Raw genomic sequence first — 22520 nt, forward strand, 5'->3', positions numbered from 1 at the left:
GACATATCTAAAGTCTTTGTTAATAAAACCTTTTAATAAGGATCCTCTTCACTTGAAGATATGAAATATTAACAAAATTGAGTCTGTTGAGCAAAGTTCAACTCTCCTAAGCCATTCAACTCTAAATAATTCCATTCAGCAAATAAGTTCTAGGGAAACGAAACTATGAACCTGAGCCTTCTGTCCTTTAGAGCTTTCTTTCAGTGGTGGAGGGGTGGCTTCATGGAGGAAGTCTGACCCTTAGTCAGGCCTTGAGGAGAAGTTAGATTCTTGTAAAAAGGGACCTTAGACTGTCTAGATTAATCCCCTCATCTCACAAATAAAAAAAGTAAGGCCCAGAAAATGAAATGACATTCTCACAATCTTGGGATAGCAGTAATAAAGAAATAGTAAACAGCACAGTCAATTTAAGGCCAGCACTCTTTCTGTTATGTGTTTTCAGATTTAAAATCCAGTATAAGAACATTTAGCCAAAATATTTTTCCTTCTTAAAGTTATTTCTTGTAAAGAGTTGTTGTTACATTAACTATAATGAGAAAGGGGAATGGGCTTGAGTAAGATTAAGAGTAGGTTTGAGACTTGGGGGTCTAAGTACTTAAATATTGAATAAACAAGACTGTACTAGAGACTGGAAATCTAAAAGTAGAAGAAAGAAAAATCTTCAAGTTTCTAGTTTGGAGAAGGGAGAGTCGAAGGTGGGTGGTGAACTTTGACATCCAGTACAAGTAGTTGACTAGGACAAAGGAAAACCGGATAAAGTGCCACAAAAAACTGAAAGGAGAACTAATTATGCTGATGTGAGAGTGGGTTTTTCTTGAGTTGGGAAAGAAGAATGATATTGGGAGTACTCTAAAGAATTTTCTTTTAAGCAAGGAATACAGCATGAGAAGCAACACTGAAAGCAAGCAGAAGGAGAACATGAAAATCCACAAAAGGAAGTAGCCTAATGTGTCATCAAATTGGAACCAGATTGAAGAGTGCCTTCAATGCCTAGACCAAGGGTCAGTGATGTGGAGGATAGGGTTGTTCCTTAAGAAGTTTGCTCCAGCAATAGCATGAAAGATGAATTGGACACAATACCCCACTTCGGGCCAGTCAAAATTAAACTGAGCTAGAGTACAGGAAGGTACCATATCTTTTAGTACACTCAAGAAGTTCATTGAGTTATGCAAATAAAGATTAGATCTGGTTCTTGCAGAGGAGGTTCTGTTCTCTTCCCTGGTGATAAGGCAAGGAGAGAAGGAAGGAAAAGGGAATGTTAGTGCCATAAGTCATTTTTTTTTTTTTTTGATAATAAATTTTATTTTATTTAATAATAACTTCGCATTGACAGAATCCATGCCAGGATAATTTCTACACGACATTATCCCTTGCAATCACTTATGTTTCGTTTTTTCCCCTCCCTCCCTCCTCCCCCCCCCCCCCCCCCAGGATGGCAAGCAGTCCTATATATGCTAAACATGTTGCAGTATATCCTAGATACAATACATATTTGCAGAACCAAACAGTTCTCTTGTTGCACAGGGAGAATTGGATTCAGAAGGTAAAAATAACTCGGGAAGAAAATCAAAAATGCAAATAGTTGACATTCATTTCCCAGTATTCCTTCTTTGGGTGTAGCTGTTTCTGTCCATCATTTCTCCAATGAAACTCAGTTAAGTCTCTTTGTCAGAGAAATCCACTTCCATCAGAATACATCCTCATACAATATCGTTGTCGAAGTGTATAATGATCTCCTGGTTCTGCTCATCTCACTTAGCATCAGTCCATGTAGGTCTCTCCAAGCCTCTCTGTATTCATCCTGCTGGTCATTCCTTACAGAGCAATAATATTCCATAACATTCATATACCACAATTTACCCAGCCATTCTCCAATTGATGGGCATCCATTCATTTTCCAGTTTCTAGCCACTACAAACAGGGCTGCTACAAACATTTTGAGTGCCATAAGTCATTAAACAAAAAGTGCCCTTCTTATTTGCCCCACTCAAATTCTCTGCACTAGAACTAACATGTCCCTTTTTTACAAGGCCACTTCAAGTTCCCAAAGTGTTTTTATTCCTTCTATTTCCTTGTTTCTTTAGCGAATACTTAACTTTAAATCTCTCAAAATAATCACTTCTCTACAACTGCACCTGTGTCTCAGGGTTTTGCAAGACCTTTTACTTCCTCAGTTCCGTATTTAAATAGGCTTAAGGTTTTTTCTTCAAACTATTTGTCAGGGCATGATTTATACATGAAAAACTTTGCTTTTCTCCCCTGACCTATAGAAAATTGTTAAACTCATACTTAGCTATACCTTCCAGAGTCTACAGGCTTTTATTTGTTCTTTGTTTTGCCCAGGCACTAAAAGAGTAGTGATATATTCACAAAATGTCTCACAGTTATCTATCTTTCTTATTACCAACAACTTCTGAAGTTTCCTTCTCCCCAAAATATGGATAACTGATTAGGCTGAAGTAATAACTCTTAACTGACAGAACTAAGACACAAGATCCTTAAGGCCCCATGTAGTTTGGAATCTGATAATCTCATTACTCCTAGTCTTGGTCTTTCCATTATACCACTTTTTTTTTTTAATCTTTAAAATAAATATCTTTATTGTTTTTTTTTTTAATGCATGGGTAATTTTACAGCATTGACAATTGCCAAACCTTTTGTTCCAATTTTTCCCCTCCTTCTCTCCACCCCCTCCCCTAGATGGCAGGATGACTAGTAGATGTTAAATATATTAAAGTATAAATTAAATACACAATAAATATACATGACCAAACTGTTATTTTGCTATACAAAAAGAATCAGCCTCTGAAATACTGTATAATTAGCCTGTATAGGAAATCCAAAATACCGGCAGGCAAAAATATAGGGATTGGGAATTTGATGTAATGGTTCTTAGTCATCTCCCAGAGTTCTTTCACTTGGGTGTAGCTTGTTCAGTTCATTACTGCTCCATTGGAACTGATTTGGTTCATCTCATTGCTGAGGATGGCCATGTCCATTAGAATTGATCATTATTGTTGTTGAAGTATATAATGGTCTCCTGTCCCTGCTCGTTTCACTCAACATCAGTTCGTGTAAGTCTTTCCAGGCCTTTCTGAAATCGTCCTGTTGGTCATTTCTTACCAAACAATAATATTCCATAATATTCATATACTACAATTTATTCAGCCAATTCTCCAATTGATGGGCATCTACTCAGTTTCCAGTTTCTGGACACTACAAAGAGGGCTGCCACAAACATTTGTGCACATACAGGTCCCTTTCCTTTCTTTATGATCTTTTTGGGATATAAGGCCAGTAGTAACACTGCTGGATCAAAGGGTATGCACAGTTTGATAACTTTTTGAGCATAGTTCCAAATTGCTCTCCAGAATATATACCACATTTTTTATTCTAATTCTGGCCTATTTAAAGTGTGAGATAAGTTTTTTGAGAAAAGAAACTACTCTACATGTCTTCTAGTTCAATCCTTATGCTTCTTATTTGGCATTCTCCGCACACTGTTTTCTCTTAATCAGATTGGCTATATAACTAGATCCAGATTACTGTGAATGATATATTCCCTGAAATGGTCACATTATTTGAACTTACATTGCATATTTCTGTTGGAATAGAGCCATTATACTTCTTAGTAGCATAAAGCCTAATGCATGTGAACATCTAAGATGATTAATTATTCCAGCTGATTGAGACCTAGCTGTATTGTGGAAGTGGTTATTTTCTAGGGGGGCTGATATGATTAGAGATAAATCTGACCATCTTATTAATTTGAAAGAGGAAGCAACAGCATGAAAAGATGATTTTAAAATTGAGTTTTCATTATAATTACTTGAAAATAAATTCAGTTCAGTCTGTTATTTGACATAAATTTTATTTTGAGTTTCTACCCAACCAGTTATGTTAAATCAACATTATAACTAAATTGGCATACTTTTAAGGACTTAATTGAGACTTTCTATTTTTCTCCCCTCCTTTTCTTAAAGTGCCCTTTGATCATGTGATCAGGTACCTCTTTTTCTTATTCTTTGCAACCTTTGATATTTGTCAACATTGTACAGCTTCCTGTGAGAATGAAATATTATGGAAGATTTCCAGGCTGTGATCTCCATCTGTTAGAGATCTTCTTGTTTTTCACCTTCATTTTCTTATCTCAGTTTCTTCTTTTTTTAATAGTATACCCACAGGAAGTACTTCTAATGCAATTGCACTTGTATTACTGATTCTGCTAAGGGAAAGCCATTACTGTCCAGGTTTGAACTGTTCCTCTATTAGGTCCCATCTGAAAAGACTAATAAAACACTGGTACTAATTCACCTCTTTAATTCAGTAATCATTTCTCCTTCTAGCTCAAACTCCATGAAGTTATGACATCTTTAATTTCACAGAGTTGTCCTGTTTGTGCTAGTCTGCTTTGATTAAGGATGGTATTTACACATGAAAACTGGATAGAAATTCTTTTTGATTAATGTCACTGAGTCTTTCTAAAAAAAATCATGGAAGTAGCCCAAAACCAAAGAACTTGTAGCTATTCTTAAAAGCAGAAATGTTCAGATATGATAGTGAATTGTAGTAGGGTAAGCCTAGTGATATTAGCCAGTAGAAAGAGAAGAAAGGCCTTGTTTCTTCTTGCTGCTCTATTTAAACTGAACTTTTGTCAAAACTGCCATTCTAGCTAACTCTGGAAGCTGTTGGATTTTTTTATTTTATTTTTTAGTTTTTTAGGTGCTTTGATTGTGCCTATTAGAAATTAATTTTTAGCAGCTTTGAGTTATGCTAGATTTGGACTAATGAAATGGCATTCCAAGGATAAGAACATCACTTTGTTTCTCTAGAAAATATCACAGCTATCCCTCAAGTGAAAATCTGAGCCTTGATGAATCCCTGGCTAATAAATAGACCCATAGGATACTGGCCTTTTTTCACATCCTTGCTTTTTCCCTTTAAATATAGAAAATAAAAGTGGTAGGGAAGCCAGATATTTCCAAAAAATTCTCTTTAGCAGCAGCTTTGGCGTCCACCTAGAGTTAGAATGCTATTCTTTTATTTTTGTTCTTGGTTTTTTGGTGGGGTTTTTTTCCAGAAACTAATAAACTATTTTTTTGATGTTCTTATTTATTATCTGTTAAAAATGTTGTCCAAGCTTAGTAATATTTAAGATGCTTATTTGGGGCCTGTTCCAGGGAAAGGAAATATGTTCAGCACATATTCTTGAAGAGCTTACAATATTAACTGGGGCAAGAAAGCAATGATTGCATATCAAAGCTTACCTCTGCAAATGAGTGTTATTCCTCTACTATATGTACTTTGAAAGACTTTGCACTTATTCTAATCATGTTTCTGGTGTTTAAACTATTTTTTTTGAACCCTTACTGAAATTTCTTTTAAATCTTATATCACAATTCTTTTCAGTAGCCTTAATTTTGGTAGACTTTTTTTTTTTGAGAGCAAATTTTTTTATTTCAAAATAGTATCATTTGGAATCAGCTGCAATTGATACTGCATACATACAAAATATGGGGGGGAGGGCAGTATGCAAAATGTTAAAGGAATACTTTGTGGATCAGTCAGCAAACATTTGGAGGCAATATCAGATCTCCTTTGCCTTAGACTTAGTTCTCTTTTTGTACCCACAGATGCTCATTGCCAACATTGACTTGGGTCCCACTATTTTAGACATTGCAGGATATGACTTAAACAAAACCCAAATGGATGGAAGGTCCCTGTTGCCCCTCTTGGTAAGTTTATCATTTCCATATGGCTGATTGTGAATTTAGAATAATTGATTTCTAAGTCCCTAATTACCAAGCCCTTTTTTTCCCCTGCCTATATTTTCATTTTTAGAAGTTACCATGGTACAACTGCACATGTAACTTTATAACACATAAAAAAGTTGTAGAGCCATACATCTTCTCTGACTCCACTATTTCAGACACCTAAGATTTCAATGGACCGGTTCTTTCTCAAAAAAAATGCTGCCTGTTTTCTATCAGTAGATTAGATGGTCTTTGAATTGCCATAGTCACTGTTCTGGTGATGAGCTTTTCTGAATTCAATTAGTTTGGATGTCTGACAACTCTTAGGACAGGATTTCAGTCTGCTTTGAGCTTTCAGATTTCAAAGAACTTTGCGTTTGTTACCTCAACCATTAGAAGAGGATTTAAATGGGGAAAGGGCAGGAGCTAATTATAAGAGCTGTCATTTATGTGGTGCTCTAAGGCTTATGGATCATTTTACAAATGTTATCTCATTTGAGCCTGACAACTGCCTAGTATAAATGAAGAAACTGAGGCAGACAGAGGTTAGGTAGCTGGTCTAATTCTCCATTGTATTAGCTAGTTCTAATGTAATTTGTCATCTTGAGTGCCACAATATTAAGTTTCTCAGAGGGTTTGGGGCAACAAAATATAAGAAGTAGACTTTTGGGCTTAGAGATAAGATTTCAAAGCCCACATGACTCTTAATTATCACTTAGTGAGCTGGGGCAAGTCACTTGACCTGTCTTTATGGCTCAGACAATCCTGTAGAAGTTAGCTGTGAAAGGTCGTTATTTGCCTTGATTGGAGGCAAGTGTCTCTTTCGTAAATCATAGATCCTTTTGTATTTGTAAAAGTAAAGTTCCCCCTAAGACAGGAGGCACCTTTTTTTTTTTTTTTTTTTTTTTAAATTTGATCTGAAAAAGGAACCAGGCTTCAGTGCCTAAAGGGATCAGAGCTATCAATTCTTACCTTGTGCTCATTCTTCCAGACATAAAGCCAGATTGATTTGGAAGGTGCCTCAGAGTCTGGACCAAAGGAGATAATAATTGTAAAGCACTTTGCATGATAAGCATTATATAAATGTTAATTATTATCATTATTGTTATTATTATTCCTGTATGTAGATGAACAGTATTCTAACTTCAGGTGTAAGAGGGCCCTGTGATTCCCAATCATCCATTCTACTTTTGAGCAGCCCTAATTGTTAGGAAAGCTTCTCCCCAATACCCTATCAGGCCAGAGTCTACTTCATTGCACCTTCCACTTTTAGTTCCTACTCCTGCCCTTGGGGTCCAAAAGAACAGCCTCTGATCAAGAGATTTGACTAATATTATGCCCCAGAGTATTGCCTCTGGAGCAATTGTCAGCCAAGGACCTTTCCTGACCACTCCAGCTGCAAGGTAACAGTCCTACTTCCTTGTATTAATTCCCCAGAACTTTTAGGATATTTGCAAAGCTTTCCTTCCAGCAGCCAGACAAGGTAAGTAGTAGATCAATATCATCTCTAAAGATGATGATATTTCCTTGTTTAGAGGAAACTAAGGAATAGTTAGGAAGGGGGCACAGCAAAAATACCCTTTGTTTAATTCATTTGGCTGTTCTTTGTTAAATGTGAAGACAGTTATATATATTTTTTCTTCTTGTTTTATGAGCTCCTTTTTTTCATTAACTTTGAAAAATGTTATTAATACTTTTTCCTTAAAAATGTCTTTAAATGCTTTTTATTTCTGTAGTGTTCTGATTTTTCTTCATTTATTCCCTTTCTTCCAAACATATATTAAGTCCCTCGAGGGCAGATACCCCCATACTGTGGTTGTGGCATGCCCCAAATTATTTGTAATAGCCATTCGGCAAATATTTTGATGAATTCTAGTGTAGCCTTTGCCTCGTAAACTTGTTCTGTAGCCTTAAGGAAGTCCCTCAAACTCTGTGCTGCTTTGCTTATTTCTAAGACAGAAAAGATATAGTTTCTGATATCTTGGGGAATCGTCATTAAATATTTAAATTTTTAGATGCCTATATGAATGCCAGGACTGCTCAGTCATCCTTACTTATGTTGCTCTACTGAGCGCTCAATCTACATTCAATTGTCTGTCAAACATTTCACGCTGGAAATCCTATAGGCTTCCCAAGCTCAGTATGACAAAAACTATGATGTCTTGTTCTAAACCTTCCCTTTTTCCTAATTTATTTTCTGCCTTTTGTTTGAGTTATCCACATTTTTAATTCACCATCACTCTCACTCAGCTCATATCTCTAGTCAGTTGCCAGATCTTGTCATTTGCATCTCATAGGATCTAATGTCTATCTGTCTACTCCCCTAAGCTGTTGTCACATCCTAACTGGTCTCCCTGCTTCCAGTCTTTCAACTCTAAACTATTCTCTATGTTCAACTATTGGCACTTTGGCAGTAATTCAGATGTGACTGTCACCTACTGCTTCCACTTCTCAAAAAGCCAGACTCCTTGTTATCTCTAGTCAAATATAAAGCTTCTCTGGCTTTAAAGACAGCCCTTGGGGCAGCTAAGTGGTGCAGTGGGTAGAGCACCAGCCCTGAAGTTAGGAGGACTTGAGTTCAAATGTGCTCTCAGACACTTAGCACTTCCTAGCTGTGTGATCCTGAGCAAGTCACTTAACCCCAATTGCCTCAGGGGAAAAAATAGAAGAGAGCCCTTCATAATCCCTACAAACCACCTTTACAGTCTTGCTCTCCTTCACATCCTTGTGGTTTAGCAAAATTGGGCTTCTTGGTTCTTGGTACATACTGCATTTCATCTCTTCCTTTGCAATGCTTTCCCTCCTGCCTGGAATGTCCCTCATCTCTCCTGTTTAGAAATCCTACTTTACTTCAAAGCTCAACTCAGAACCTACTGGAGGCTTTTCCTAATTTCTTTTTCCAACCCTTTTTTTTTTTTGTATTTTGCATGTACTTTTATTTACTTATTTCCTGTGGTAGAATGTAAACTCCTTGAGGGCAGGGACTATTTCATTTTTATCTTTGTTTCTTTATTACAGAGCCCTGTGTCTAGCATATAGTGAGCACTTGAATGCTTGTGTTACCGTTTTTGTTTTGTGGTTTTGTTTTCCTAATGTGGTTTAATTTAGTAACTAAAAATTGAAACCTCTCTGAGATGTAAAAATAATTTTCTATAATTGGTAGTAAATCTTTGTTTTTCTATTATGAACATTGATTGCTTACCAAAAAACTACTGTTTGCTTTTTAGAGAGGGACCAGTAATGTAACTTGGAGATCAGATGTCCTGGTGGAATATCAAGGAGAAGGATATAATGGCTCTGACCCAACTTGTCCTGCTATGGGCCCTGGAGTCAGTGTAAGTAAAGTCAGCTTGATTTTTTTCCCCTCCTTTTTACATAATTTGAATTTTGTTACAAGTTATTACTGTTCCCTGCTGAAACCTTTGATCATCAATTCAGTCTCCTATTCTGTGTCACAGGACTTTTGGAAAATGTAGAAATATGATCTTTTCTAGTCTTTTCCACACATCAATGAAGCATTTAATACCTGCACTGCCCCTGTACTAGTGAGGTGTTGATCCATCCACAATTTAAAAGTGTCCTTATAACCATTGTACAGCAAACCCAAATAGGGCTTAAACTTGTAATCTTGCTTTAGCAATAGACCCTCATCAGCCAGGTCCTATTAGCCATCCCTTACAAGTGATTGGTGATGGCAGTCCAGCCATCTAAAAGAGAAATGTATGTGGAGAATAAAACATTTTCTGCCTTAGACTATGATGTTATTGACTCGAATTTAGTTCTCCCCATTTTTTTATAAAACCCTTTATTTAAGTTACAAATAACTTAAAATAGCTGAGACTCCTACCTTCCAATGAAGGAGAAAGAATATTCATAGTGAAAATTTAGGTTGTGGTTGTTGGGGCATCCAACAATATCAACTTTCTCCCACTCCAAACTTTTTTTGAGAATTGCTGCTATTGTGCCTTGCGTCCAATATGCTCATTAGATATAGGCCTTTTGCCTGAAAATGGAGATTTAGGAAGCCCCAAATAATTGAGACTTGGCTTGATTATTGCACAAAACACAAACTATCTCAGTGGGGAATTCTAATAACCTACATTTGCACTTGACTAATAGCCTAGGAAGTGATATGTAGACCGCTAGGTAACTGTCACTGTGAGTGAATGGTTTTCATTATTTTCATTTTTAATCTTACAGCAATGTTTTCCAGACTGTGTGTGTGAAGATGCTTATAATAACACATATGCTTGTGTGAGGACAATGTCAAAGTCATGGAATTTGCAGTATTGTGAATTTGACGATCAAGAGGTGAGACGGATTTCTTCCCACCCCTAGTTTATCTTTTGTCAGTGCATGTTTCTTGAGACTCAGTCCTGCATTTATCATAGAATAATTCCATGGAGACCTGGAGCTCCCTAACATAAGTCAGCAAACTTAGAAAAATCAAGTATGTTAATTTTTTATAAATTCAATCCTTCAGTTATGTTTTCCATAATAAGGTCTTCTGTCCCCAAATGTAAATGAGAGGAGACCTCATTCTATGTGATTGAAACTATCCCCAAAGTGGTGACATAACATTATGAAGAAAGCGTCTTCCTCAAAGCCAGAAAGACTTGGGTTCAAGGCTCACTTCTGACACTTGGCACCCCAGATGGATCTCGGACTGAGATGGAGAATTAATGCATTAAATGCATTATTATATTAAAAGCATAAAAATGCATTAATAGAAGGAATTTACTCCTCAGGGAATTCTGGTTAACCAGCAAAGTAAACAGGTCCCATCCCTTCCTGTCCCTTCGTTTCCTAAATAGGAGAATAGCTGAAATTATCAATGTTTGTCTTATTAGAGCAATTCATCTTGTGTTAGTTCTATGTTATATTATCATTAGGGTATATTCAACTCCATTCTTTGAAATGAAGAGATATTTTTAGCAGATAGTAATTGGCACAAATTCTTTAGAAAAGGTTTTCCATGAATAATTGTGATATCCTCCAAAAGTCAGGATAAGAATTTGTTCTAGGTCTTATCCTGGTTTTGTCATAACATATGTTAATAATCAGATTTTGGTCAGTACTCATTACATACCTTTTAACAGTCATTCCATCTACAAAACTATTATATTGTCCAGATCTAGGCTGTATACCTAAAACATATGGAAAGAAATTATACAAAATTGCTGTTCAAAATATTATTGTGGAAGTCAGATAGCTGTATGATAACATGTAGTACAGATCAAATAATTTCCACTGATGAATTCTCAAATCTATAGTAGTAGACCAGTACTGGATCAACATTTTATATAAAGAAGTATAGAGGTGGGGTGAACCAAATTAAATCTAAGCATGATAAACCATATAGGTAGGCTTAATAGTTAAGCAAAGACAAGCCCCAGTTGAGGTTATTGCTTTAATCTAGTAGTAACTGCCAAAAAAACGTCATAGAGGAAGGATTCAGCTGCCACAACATCAAACATAAGTCAGTCTCAGGAAGTCAGATTGTTTTTTTGTTTCTTTACTCCTTATCTTAAATATCTGCACTGGAATTAATAATTTTAAAGATGAACAGCCTGAATATGCTGATAAACATAATTCATATAAGAAACACCTTAGCCAAATTGACTGGTGTAAGTCATTATATATGAACAATTCTGGTAATTTTCTAGCTATGTTACTTGAGAATAAGACATCCATTTTTAGCATTTTTAAGTATTAGTGTTTACTGGGTTTGTTTGTTTAGTGTTTAATATTTTTTCCCAATTCTTTCTTCCCTAATCTCATAGGTGTTTGTGGAAGTTTATAATCTGACTGCTGATCCACATCAAATTGACAACATTGCTAAGACTATAGATCCAGAGCTTTTAGGGAAGATGAATTATCGGCTAATGATGTTGCAATCTTGTTCTGGACCAACATGCCGTACTCCAGGGGTTTTTGATCCAGGGTAAGTTTTTCTTCCTCTTGGAATTGATTGCAAAATAAATCCTTGGTAAATATGGTGGCCTTAAAGGGAAACCTGGTTATTCACCATTTTTGCCACAATTGGAACTATACAAAGCTGCATAAAGTTGTAGAACTCTGAACAAGGAATAAATCCTGGAGTCAAGACCTAGCAGTCTCAGGTTCCTTTTCAACAAATCAGGGATAATATCTCTGTTACTTATTTACCAGGATTGGTTGAGAAAAAAAAATCTGGGAGGCTTTCCTAAACTATAAAATATTACATATAAGATTATAATATCATTACTAGCATTATACATATGCCTTCTGACAGCAAAATAAGTCTTTTGATCATTTTTTTCCTTCAAATGTCAGGCTTTATATAGTTTGCTTATCATAGCAAGAACTTAGAGACCTTTCTTGAGCATTGTGAGGAGTCTCGATATTAATTTAATTCATGAATCATTGGATTAGTCGGTAAGCAGATGCTACAGAAAAATAATGGTGAGGATCTAGAATTGATGGAAGAGAGCAGCAGGTATATTAATACACATTTATGTAATTGCTTGGTGTTTTAAAGGATCCTAACCTGCCACTATATCCAGCCCTCTTTTTACACAATTGTTCTTCTAGTGATGTGGTTTGATTGCAAGTCATAATGTCACACTCTCCAAAGAATAATTGGGGACTTGTGGTGGACAAATGTAGACTGAAACACTGAAACATTTACCTAATGACTTGCAAACAGTAATTGGGAACATTAGAAAGTAGGAAAATCTGTGACTGGCCTGGTCATAATAGTTGAGTAAAAGTTACTAGATGAACCTGTGTTAGAGATGTCTTTTTTATTGATAAAGAATTTAGATGAAGACATTGAGATGGCACACCAGTTCAAGTCTTGGATAGGAGTCAGAAAGACCCAACTCCAAATCATCCTTTAGACATTTCCTAGCTGAGGCCCTGAATGAGACAGTTCACCCTGGCTTTCTTTCACTTGTACTCTTCAAATAGTACATACATCTCTTAGACTAAGACCGAGAGGTCAAGAAAAAGATGAAAACTGAAACTTTCTAATCCATTAGAGATGCTACTGCTCACCAACTAAATTTATATTTCAGCAACCGTGAAGCAATTTACCTAAAATTATCTAAGCTAAAGGCTGAATAAGGACTAGAACCTAGATTAGGGTGGGAAGGGTGATATTGCAAAATATTAAAGGAGGAATCATACCTGAAGCCAGACACTTCTCTTATTACATTAAATGGCCACTTAAAATTTCTGAGTAACTCATTTATATAGTGCTTTGTAAAGTTTGTAGGTTTTCTTTTTTAAGTCTTTCTCCACTTAATGACCTTGAAGTCAGGGCTATCCTGATGCTTTTAAAAAATAAGAAGTGTGAAGGATAAAGTTGCCTGAGTTAATGCACTAATATTTGTGAAGTAATGAGAGAACCAGAGAGTGAAAAGGTTCCACAGGTTATGGATAGGTCCTCCATGAAGGATGTTCAAAAAGATATAATTTAGAATGGAATAGAATAAAAAATCATGGATGGGCTGTGACCTGCACTCAAATCCATTCTTTTTTTGCATAAGAGATTTTGAGTTTAAATTGTCTGATTTTGTAACATGATAACTTCTATAGTAGAACAGTTGTGACAGTTTAGATACTGTATGTCAAATCATTAGGGACTGAATTAAAACTTTACTCCCTGGTTTTCTGCTCTTGGTCCTTTGTGCACAAACCAATAAAGTGGGAATCCAGCTATGGAAACTGTTTCCTTTCATTAGGAAGCTCAAACTAAGCTCTGCAGAATAAGCATAATTTTCATTCTGAGCATAGCAGCCTTTTATCAAGCCAGATAAACAGCTGCATGTCTACAGCAATGAATGCTTTGGAAACAAATAATTTTTTCCTGGACACTTGCCTCTTTAAGGCATTTCAGCAGCTGCTGTGGTACGGAATCCTGCATAGAGAACTATAGAAATCTGACTCTTTCCAAGATAGCCACCTAACCATTTTATTCCATTGCTGGAAATTAAGATTGTTCTGACTCTTTGTTAATGTAGAAGCATCATTTAACCCTGGAGTGATGATTGAGGTGATGTCTGTTCTTAATTTTCTTATGGCCCAAATAGTATCAGATAACTGTTACATCTACTTGAAACATTATCCCTCATTTCAAGTCCTTAGCACTGTAATTCTTAAATCTTTATTTTTATATCTCAGAAATCATTGATGATAATAGGCATGTAGATTCATAGAATCCAGGGAGAGGAAAAGAGTCACAATCTAGTCTGACTCTCTTTTGATAGGTAAAGAAGCAAGACACAAAAATTAAAATGAATGATTTTTCCTAAGGGTGCAATCATCAGTTGATGTATAGGCCTTTTGACTCCAAAATGTGTTGTTTCCACTACATTATGTTGGCGATATTTTAAGAGGGCACTATAAGAATCTCATAATTGGTTCAAATGTCTGACTTCATGGTGTTATTAGTGTGAAACCATTAGGCTGTGCCCGACATTTTTTTCATTTCACAGAATGAACTTAACAGGATTTTCTGAAATAAGATTGAAAAATAATATTCTCACAGCATTGATTATATATGTCTTAAATTTACATGTCTTCTCATCATATTTATTTTTAAAATGCTCTCCCTTCACAGTGCTTCACCTCCTAAAAAAAGCCATCTTAAGGGTTAACATTTCCTGATTTCTTTTATGTGCATCCTGTCAGCATGTCATATCCTGCTCAAAATTTTTTTGATATTCATTGCCTCTCATTGTGTCATAGATCTTCCTGTGTGCCTAGAAAAGTTGGTCCTCATAGAATAGTTACCCACCCAAATCAAGGATTGTTTTTCTCCTGTCTTCTTCCTGGGCCATCTGTTATTGTCTTCTCAGAGTAGAAAAGAAATTCTTAATGGTAGCTAACTAGAGTTGATACAACATTTTTCCCCTCCTTTCCTCTATCTTCATTCAGGTATAGGTTTGACCCACGTCTCATGTTCAGCAGTCAAGTTGGCAGTATCAGGACTCGAAGGTTTTTAAAACCATCTCTGTAGTAACTTTTCCTAACCTATGCAGTTGGATTCCTGCATTTTCCTCTGGAGTGACTATAGTAGGTATCTCTCCAAATCGTCGAGACCATGCCTGGAGCTTCAGGACTGACTTCTCATTTTAAATCCTATTTGGATAAAAACCTAATCAGCTGACTTCCTTGTGCAATATGTTTTAAAAACTGTGAACTTCCACCACAGTCAGAGGTGGCCAATCTGTGATTCATTTACTCAGCGTATTGAGGTTTTTTGTATACCTTTATGAACCCAGAGTTCCTGGTGGTAACCTGTGGTTCTGTATCTGAATAACAACTGAAGAATGAGTTTACAAATGAATTTAGATAAATATTTCAATTTTTTTGCCCTTGTTGGTACAAAAGTTAGCCTGCACATCCCTCTTGCAGTATTTCATATTTTTAGCATTTTCATATCAAAAATGCCAACACAGAATTCTAATCACCATACTATGACTCATGATCTGAACTGAACAAGTGCCATAGTCTTTTGACTAAGCAATATCACTAACTCATGTCACAAGTGTGGCAGCATCCTAGACTTCATAGACTAATCCTTTCTTGTCTTTTTTTTTTTTTTTTTTTGGGGGGGGGGTGTTTTTAATACAGGACTAATATTTTAGACATCCTCCCTGAAAAGCAGATTATTTTAATTCATCAGCAAGCTTTCATACAAAAATAAACAATAATAATAATAATAATTCCACATAGCTGGTATTTTAAAGGTAACCTCTCAAGCTGCTGGTAAGTAAAACAAGTGCTGCTATGTAGTTATGACTAACAGTTCCTGTTGGTGCCCAGAAACAGCTGTTTTCCCCAGAAACATATTTCCCTGTGATATTGAGAAGTGACTCATAGCAGAGCATTGATGAGAGCTCTATGAGCACCTGCTATAGAAAGCTTAGTCTTAGGCCGACAGATTGAGTACTACCTTTCTGCTAAATATCTGTCAAGTAGTTTAGTTTTTAAGCCAGTCTTGATTTTTTGACTCCTCTACATCAATTTGCAGGCAAAATTGTTTTTCACATCTAGCAAGAAACCAAATGTGTTCCCGTTACCCATTTTTTCTCTTCCTTATAAACAATTCTCCTTTCTTCTATAAAATCATTAAGTACTTTAGAATTGTCAGATTTTCAGGGGTTTAATCCTGCTCTATGTGTTGGAGAAAGACTAATGTTTTAGCCTGTCTCACCAATGAGAAAAACTTGTTATGTTTCCCACCTTGTGGGATCTTAAAACTATGCAGTATTGATATCCAACTTAATTTTTGAAATATAAAACCACTTTACGGGAGAGGCAGACAGAGGAAAATATGTGGTTTGTAATGAACTAACTTCTCAGAGCAAAAAAAAAATTGATTTTTAATTTTATTTAGGGTTGTACATGAAATTTTAAGTGTCTTATTTTTTCATCAGTAGTAAGTAAACAATTCTGAGTTAATAGTCATAAGATTTATCCTTTTACATGATTCCTGTTTCATGTGGTATTCTTGATTTAGATATGTAATTCAATTAACCTCTACATATTATACCATAATGATAGGAGGAGAGGTATAGTTAGTGTTGAGGAGTCATTCTTAAAATTGAAATGGCATAAGACAAACCAGAATGTCTAGTTATAAGGGTTGACTTTTTTGTTCTTTTCCTTATTTGATTCTTTGCAAGGGTAAACTAACATGTAAGCAAATTGATTCTCATCTAACACAGTATACTTACTAATAAAAGTAAATTCTCATTTTTCCTAAGTAAAAAGAAATGTTTTTTCCCATTTAGTCATTGACAAAAATCTTACTCAAGTTTCCAAGTATAGGCACTCATCATACAAAATATTAAAAACCAAAAAAAGCCAATTGCCGAGGGTATTACTGTGCCCCATTAATTTTTTTTTTTTTGGTAGAATTAATAGTTCTAAAACCTGGTCCATCTCCAGGTAAAACATACACTTGATCTCCCACAGGTAGTTTATTCTCCACTACTTGTTGACCCTCCACGTTGTGGCTGGAGTATTTGTGCTACTTTTTCTTAAGATGATTGTCCTTTCTATGTACCTTTTATTACCCAAGAGCCATGTAACTGTTAAGATAGATAGAGGCCTTCCTTATGAACCTTCCTTTAGGAAGCTTTCTCTCACCTTCAAGTCATCTGTCAGATTCAAACATTTTACAAGTTACAGCAGATTTTGGAAATAGCAAGAGAATCTTGGCAGTGTGTGTTACTTAGCATGTGAAGGACAAAAACTTAACTTCCTTTAATGATATGTTATAACTTGTCACATTTTAGGGTTGGGACCTTTATGGGGGGAAGGGCATCCCAAATCTACATGAGGAGAAAACTAAGGCTTTAACACCACTTTACTAGAATTTACGCTGGAAGGCAATCTCAGTTAACCATACAACCAAAGCAGATGCTCATTTTTTGTACTTTTGGTTATAAAGCTACTGAGTTCCTGCCATATTGTTTGAACTTCTGTCTTGTTAACCATACCCCTGCTTTTGTATCCTTTCGTATGATTTAGAAAGTGCCCTTCCAAGAACCCTGTTCACTGCTGCACTTTTCAATGAATTAAACTGTCTAATGGAAAATGTTACCTTGTTTTTTGTGTTTTTATTCTGCATACACTAGTCTGGGATACAGAATGATGAATGCTAATTCTGGTTTAGAAAATGGATGTTCTTATATAAAATGTTTTAAATGGAAAATTCCCCTTCATATCTGAGACTTACTAGAAAATTTTGTCAAAAGGCAACACTCATTGTGCCTTGAATTGACTGACTTTTCCTGTAATTTTGTTTCTATGAGACTCTCCACTTCAATTGTTGTCAGCAACTGACCTAGTTGAGGAATGATGCCAATAAGACAAGTCTATGTTCTAACCACATACTATACTTTTTCAATGTATTATCTTTTTTTTTTCTTTTTAGTCTTAAAAATAGTATTCATTATATGGAATATATCCCTGAGGGATAACAGGAAAAATGTTAAGGAAAACTATGATGATGTTTAAAAAAAAAAAATCAAATCAAGATACCAATGAAAATTTATTTTTAAAAATTACTATAAACTTTCATGAAAGCATATCATCCCCTTAAGCTATTGTCCTATATAATTCTCCTTGCTGTCTCATTCTTGAAAATAGTAGTCTACATCCACTGCCTCTACCCTATACTGTAGTGAAATACTATATATTTTAATGCTGTATAGTTGATAAGAAAAGATAGCCTACTTTGCATTATGTACACAGAGGGTTGCAATTCACCAAGAGCCAATTGCAGCATCTGTCCAAAATCAAAAAGTAAAGGGGATTTCTCAAGATGAATTCTCTTCCTTGCTTTGATTTAATTAGTGTTAACAGTAGTCATAATAGCATTTAGTGCTAATGTGAGCTGTTTGCTGTTATTTCCCATTTTCCAATGGGGAAACTGTGGCTGAGGCTATGATATGGCCTTATCAGGTATCTTGGGTAGGATTTGAGCTCTGGCCTTCCTCTTCTAGCCCAGTAATCCTCCACTGTGTTACCTAATTGCCTAGATAGATAACTATTAAGTTTACTATTAAAATCCAAAGACTAGTTCACCCTCAAGACTGGATTTATTTTAATATCCAGTCCTGAGAATGAACTAGTCTCTGGATTTTAATCTAGCTTGGTACCTAACCAGCCAAAAAAGATTAATATCTTGCATGATATTCTAAATAGGAAAATAATAGATGAAGTAACATTTTCTGGTTACTTGTAATTTTCACAGTCAGAAATAATGACTGTTAAGATGATACCTTGGTTCCATTCATTCAGTTCTTCAATGATTTAATAACTACTACTTCCTAAGCACTGGAAATACAAAGATGAACAATGAGAATTTAGAACCAAAGAGGCCTTGAGAAAAGCACAAAGTTCAAATGAATAAATATTTCTGTGTAGTAATAGCCCAATTGAAGCTAAGTACCACAGATTTATAATGGACTTGGTCACCACAAGGAAGATTGAGAATAGAAAGATCAGTATAACCTTAATAGACTAGACAGACAAAACAAAGAAGAAAGTAGGAAACAAATTGTGGTCAGAGGCAAGAAGTTCAGGGTTCAGGATCTTGGATGTGGAACGATTTGAAATGATGGTGAAGGCAAAAAAAAAAGTGATCATCCTAATAAATGACAGCAGTTGAAGGATTTAGCAGCCTGAAAATAGGATGATAGAAAAATGGATAGTGAAGTTTCTGGAGTGTAAGTCTATAGAAAAGAGCAGCAAGGAAGGTATAATGTAGGTGCCCCCAAAATGGAAAAGGATGGAAGCAGTGGATGTAGACTACTGTTTTTTCATATATATATATATATAAATTTTTATTGCCAGAACATATGCCTGGGTTTTTTTAAAACATTATCCCTTGCACTCACTTCTGTTCCAACTTCCCTTCCCTCTCTCCACCCCCTCCCCCAGACAGCAAGCAGTCTTATACATGTTAAATATGTTACAGTATATTCTAGATACAACATATGTACGCAGAACCAAACAATTCTCTTGTTGCACAGAAAGAATTGGATTCAGAAGGTAAAAATAACCTGGAAAGATAAACAAAATGCAAGCAGTTTACAGTCATTTCCCAGTGTTCTTTCTTTGGGTGTAGCTGCTTCTGTCCATCATTGATTAATTGAAACTGAGTTAGATCTTCTCTTTGTCAAAGAAATCCATTTCCATCAGAATACATTCTCATACAGTATCGTTGTTGAAGTATATAATGATCTAGTTCTGCTCATTTCACTTCGCATCAGTTCATGTAAGTCTCTCCAAGCCTCTCTGTATTGGGCATTTCTTACAGAACAATAATATTCCATAACATTCATATATCACAATTTACCCAGCCATTCTCCAATTGACGGGCATCCATTCATTTTCCAGTTTCTAGCCACTACAAACAGGGCTGCCACAAACATTTTGGCACATACAGGTCTCTTTCCCTCCTTTAGTATCTCTTTGGAGTATAAGCCCAGTAGTAACACTGCTGGATCAAAGGGTATGCACAATTTGATAACTTTTTGGGCATAATTCCAGATTGCTCTCCAGAATGGTTGGATTCGTTGACAACTCCACTAACAATGTATTACTGTCCCAGTTTTCCCACATCCCTTCCAACATTCCTCATTATCTTTTCCTGTCATCTTAGCCAATCTGACAGGTGGGTAGTGGTATCTCAGAGTTGTCTTAATTTGCATTTCTCTGATCAATAGTGATTTGGAACACTGATATGAGTGGAAATAGTTTCAATTTCATCATTTGAAAATTGTCTGTTCATATCCTTTGACCATTTATCAATTGGAGAATGGCTTGATTTCTTATAAATTAGAGTCAATTCTGTCTATATTTTGGAAATGAGGCCTTTATCAGAACCTTTAACTGTAAAAATGTTTTCTTGTTGCACAGGAAGAATTGGATTCAGAAGGTAAAAATAACCTGGAAAGATAAACAAAAATGCAAGCAGTTTACAGTCATTTCCCAGTGTTCTTTCTTTGGGTGTAGCTGCTTCCCTTCTAATTTTGTTTGCATTAGTTTTGTTTGTACAAAGGCTTTTTAATTTGATGTAATCTACATTTTCTATTTTGCGATCAATAATGATCTCTAGTTCATCTTTGGTCACAAATCCCTTCCTCCTCCACAAGTCTGAGAGATAAACTATCCTATGTTCCTCTGATTTATTTATGATCTCGTTCTTTATGCCTACATCATGGACCCATTTTGATCTTATCTTGGTATATGGTGTTAAGTGTGGCTCCATGCCTAATTTCTGCCATGCTAATTTCCAGTTTTCCCAGCAGTTTTTGTCAGATAATGAATTCTTATGCCAAAAGTTGGGATCTTTGGGTTTGTCAAACACTAAGTTGTTATAGTTATTGACTATTTTGTCTTGTGAACCTAACCTATTCCACTGATCAACTAATCTATTTCTTAGCCAATACCAGATGGTTTTGGTGACTGCTCTTTTATAATATAATTTTAGATCAGGTACAGCTAGGCCACCTTCATTTGATTTTTTTTCATTAATTCCCTTGAAATTCTCGACCTTTTGTTCTTCCATATGAATTTTGTTGTTCTTTTTTCTAGGTCATTAAAATAGTTTCTTGGGAGTCTGATTGGTATAGCACTAAATAAATAGATTAGTTTAGGGAGTATTGTCATCTTTATTATATCCGCTCAGCCTATCCAAGAGCACTTAATATTTTTCCAATTATTTAAATCTGACTTTATTTGTGTGGAAAATGTTTTGTAATTTTGCTCATATGATTCCTGACTTTCCTTTGGTAGATAGATTCCCAAATATTTTATGCTATCAACAGTTATTTTGAATGGAATTTCTCTTTGTATCTCTTGCTGTTGAGGAGATGGTGGAGGAGGAGGAGGAGGAGGAGATAGTAGAGGAAGAAATGGTGGAAGAGGAGGGGGAGGAGGACATAAAGGAGGAGGAGCAGGAGGAGAAGGAGGACGAGGACAAGGAGGAGGAGATGGCAAAGGAAGAGGAGAAGGAGGAGGAAGAAAAAGAGGAGGAGGAGGAGGTGGTGGAGGAGGAAGTAGTAGTAGTGGAAGTGGTGATGGAGGAGGAGGACATGCAGGAGGAGGAGGAGAAGGAAGAGAGGAGATGGTGGCAGTGGAAGTGGTGGTGGAGGAGGAGGAGGAGGAGAAAGAGAAGGAGATAGTGGAGGAGGAGGAGGAGAGGATGGTGGAGGAATGCAGAAGCATTAGGAGGGCTGGGACTCAGAAAACATGGGCTTGCTCTTAGTCAAGTTCTTTTCTACCTGCCGGACCAATTCAGGACCACAACACTCAAGCTCTTCTAAATATTTACAGAATTGAGTTGAATTTAATAGAACAGAATTGCTGCAAGGAGGTTAAAAATTTGAAGACAATTGAGCTTCATCTCTGCCAGGTATACTTCGTACCACTCATTCACTATATTACTTCCCTGGCTTCCTCCTCTACTATCACCTCCTCCTCTTCTTCCTCCTGTTCTTCTTTCTCCTCTACCACCATAACCACTTCCTCTTCCTCTTCCTCCTCCTCTTCCTCCTCTACCATCTTCTCCTCCTCCTCCTTCTTCTCTTCCTGCTCCTCCTCCTCCTCCTGCTCCTCCTGCTCCACCACCTCCTTTTCCTCCACCTCCTCCTCTTCCTCTTCCTCCTCCTCCACCATCTCCTCCTCCTCTTCCTCTTCTACCACCACCTCCTCCTCTTCCTCCTCCTCCTCTTGCTCCACCACTTCCTCTTCCTCCACCTCCTACTCCACCACCACTACCATCACCATCACCTCCTCCTCCTCTTCCTTCTCTTCCTCCTTTGCCACCACCTCCTCCTCCTCCTTTTCCTCCTCTACCACCATCTCCTCTTCTTCCTTTTCCTCCTCTACTACCATCTCCTCCTCCTCCTTCTCTTCCTCCTCTACCACCACCTCCTCCTCCTCCTCTTCCTTCTCCTCTTCTTGCTCCACCACCTCCTCCTCCTCCTCCTCTTCCTCCTCTACCACCATTTCCTCCTCCTCTTCCTTTTTCTCCTCTACCACCATCTCCTCCTCCTCCTTCTCTTCCTCCTCTACCACCACCTCCTCCTCCTCTTCCTTCTCCTCTTGCTCCACCACCTCCTCTTCCTCCACCTCCTACTCCACCATCACCACCATCGCCACCACCTCCTCCTCCTCCTCCTCTTCCTCCTCTACCACCACTTCCTCCTCCTCCTCTTCTCCTCTACCACCATCTCCTCCTCTTCCTTTTCCTCCTCT

General features: G+C 36.6%; 1 protein-coding gene across 1 annotated transcript in view; it reads left to right on the top strand.

Moving 5' to 3' along the window:
• Nucleotides 1–17351, top strand: part of GNS (glucosamine (N-acetyl)-6-sulfatase) — a 31851-nt gene extending 14500 nt beyond the window's left edge. The window contains exons 10-14 of the mRNA XM_051963717.1: nt 5634–5735; nt 8981–9088; nt 9954–10064; nt 11537–11697; nt 14676–17351. Of these exons, the coding sequence (XP_051819677.1) occupies nt 5634–5735; nt 8981–9088; nt 9954–10064; nt 11537–11697; nt 14676–14757 (564 nt within the window). The 3' untranslated portion in view covers nt 14758–17351. The remainder of the gene's footprint in view (nt 1–5633; nt 5736–8980; nt 9089–9953; nt 10065–11536; nt 11698–14675) is intronic.
• Nucleotides 17352–22520: the final 5169 nt, after the last annotated feature.

Source organism: Antechinus flavipes, chromosome 5 (genome assembly GCF_016432865.1).
Source record: "Antechinus flavipes isolate AdamAnt ecotype Samford, QLD, Australia chromosome 5, AdamAnt_v2, whole genome shotgun sequence".
Taxonomy (NCBI): Eukaryota; Metazoa; Chordata; class Mammalia; order Dasyuromorphia; family Dasyuridae; genus Antechinus; species Antechinus flavipes.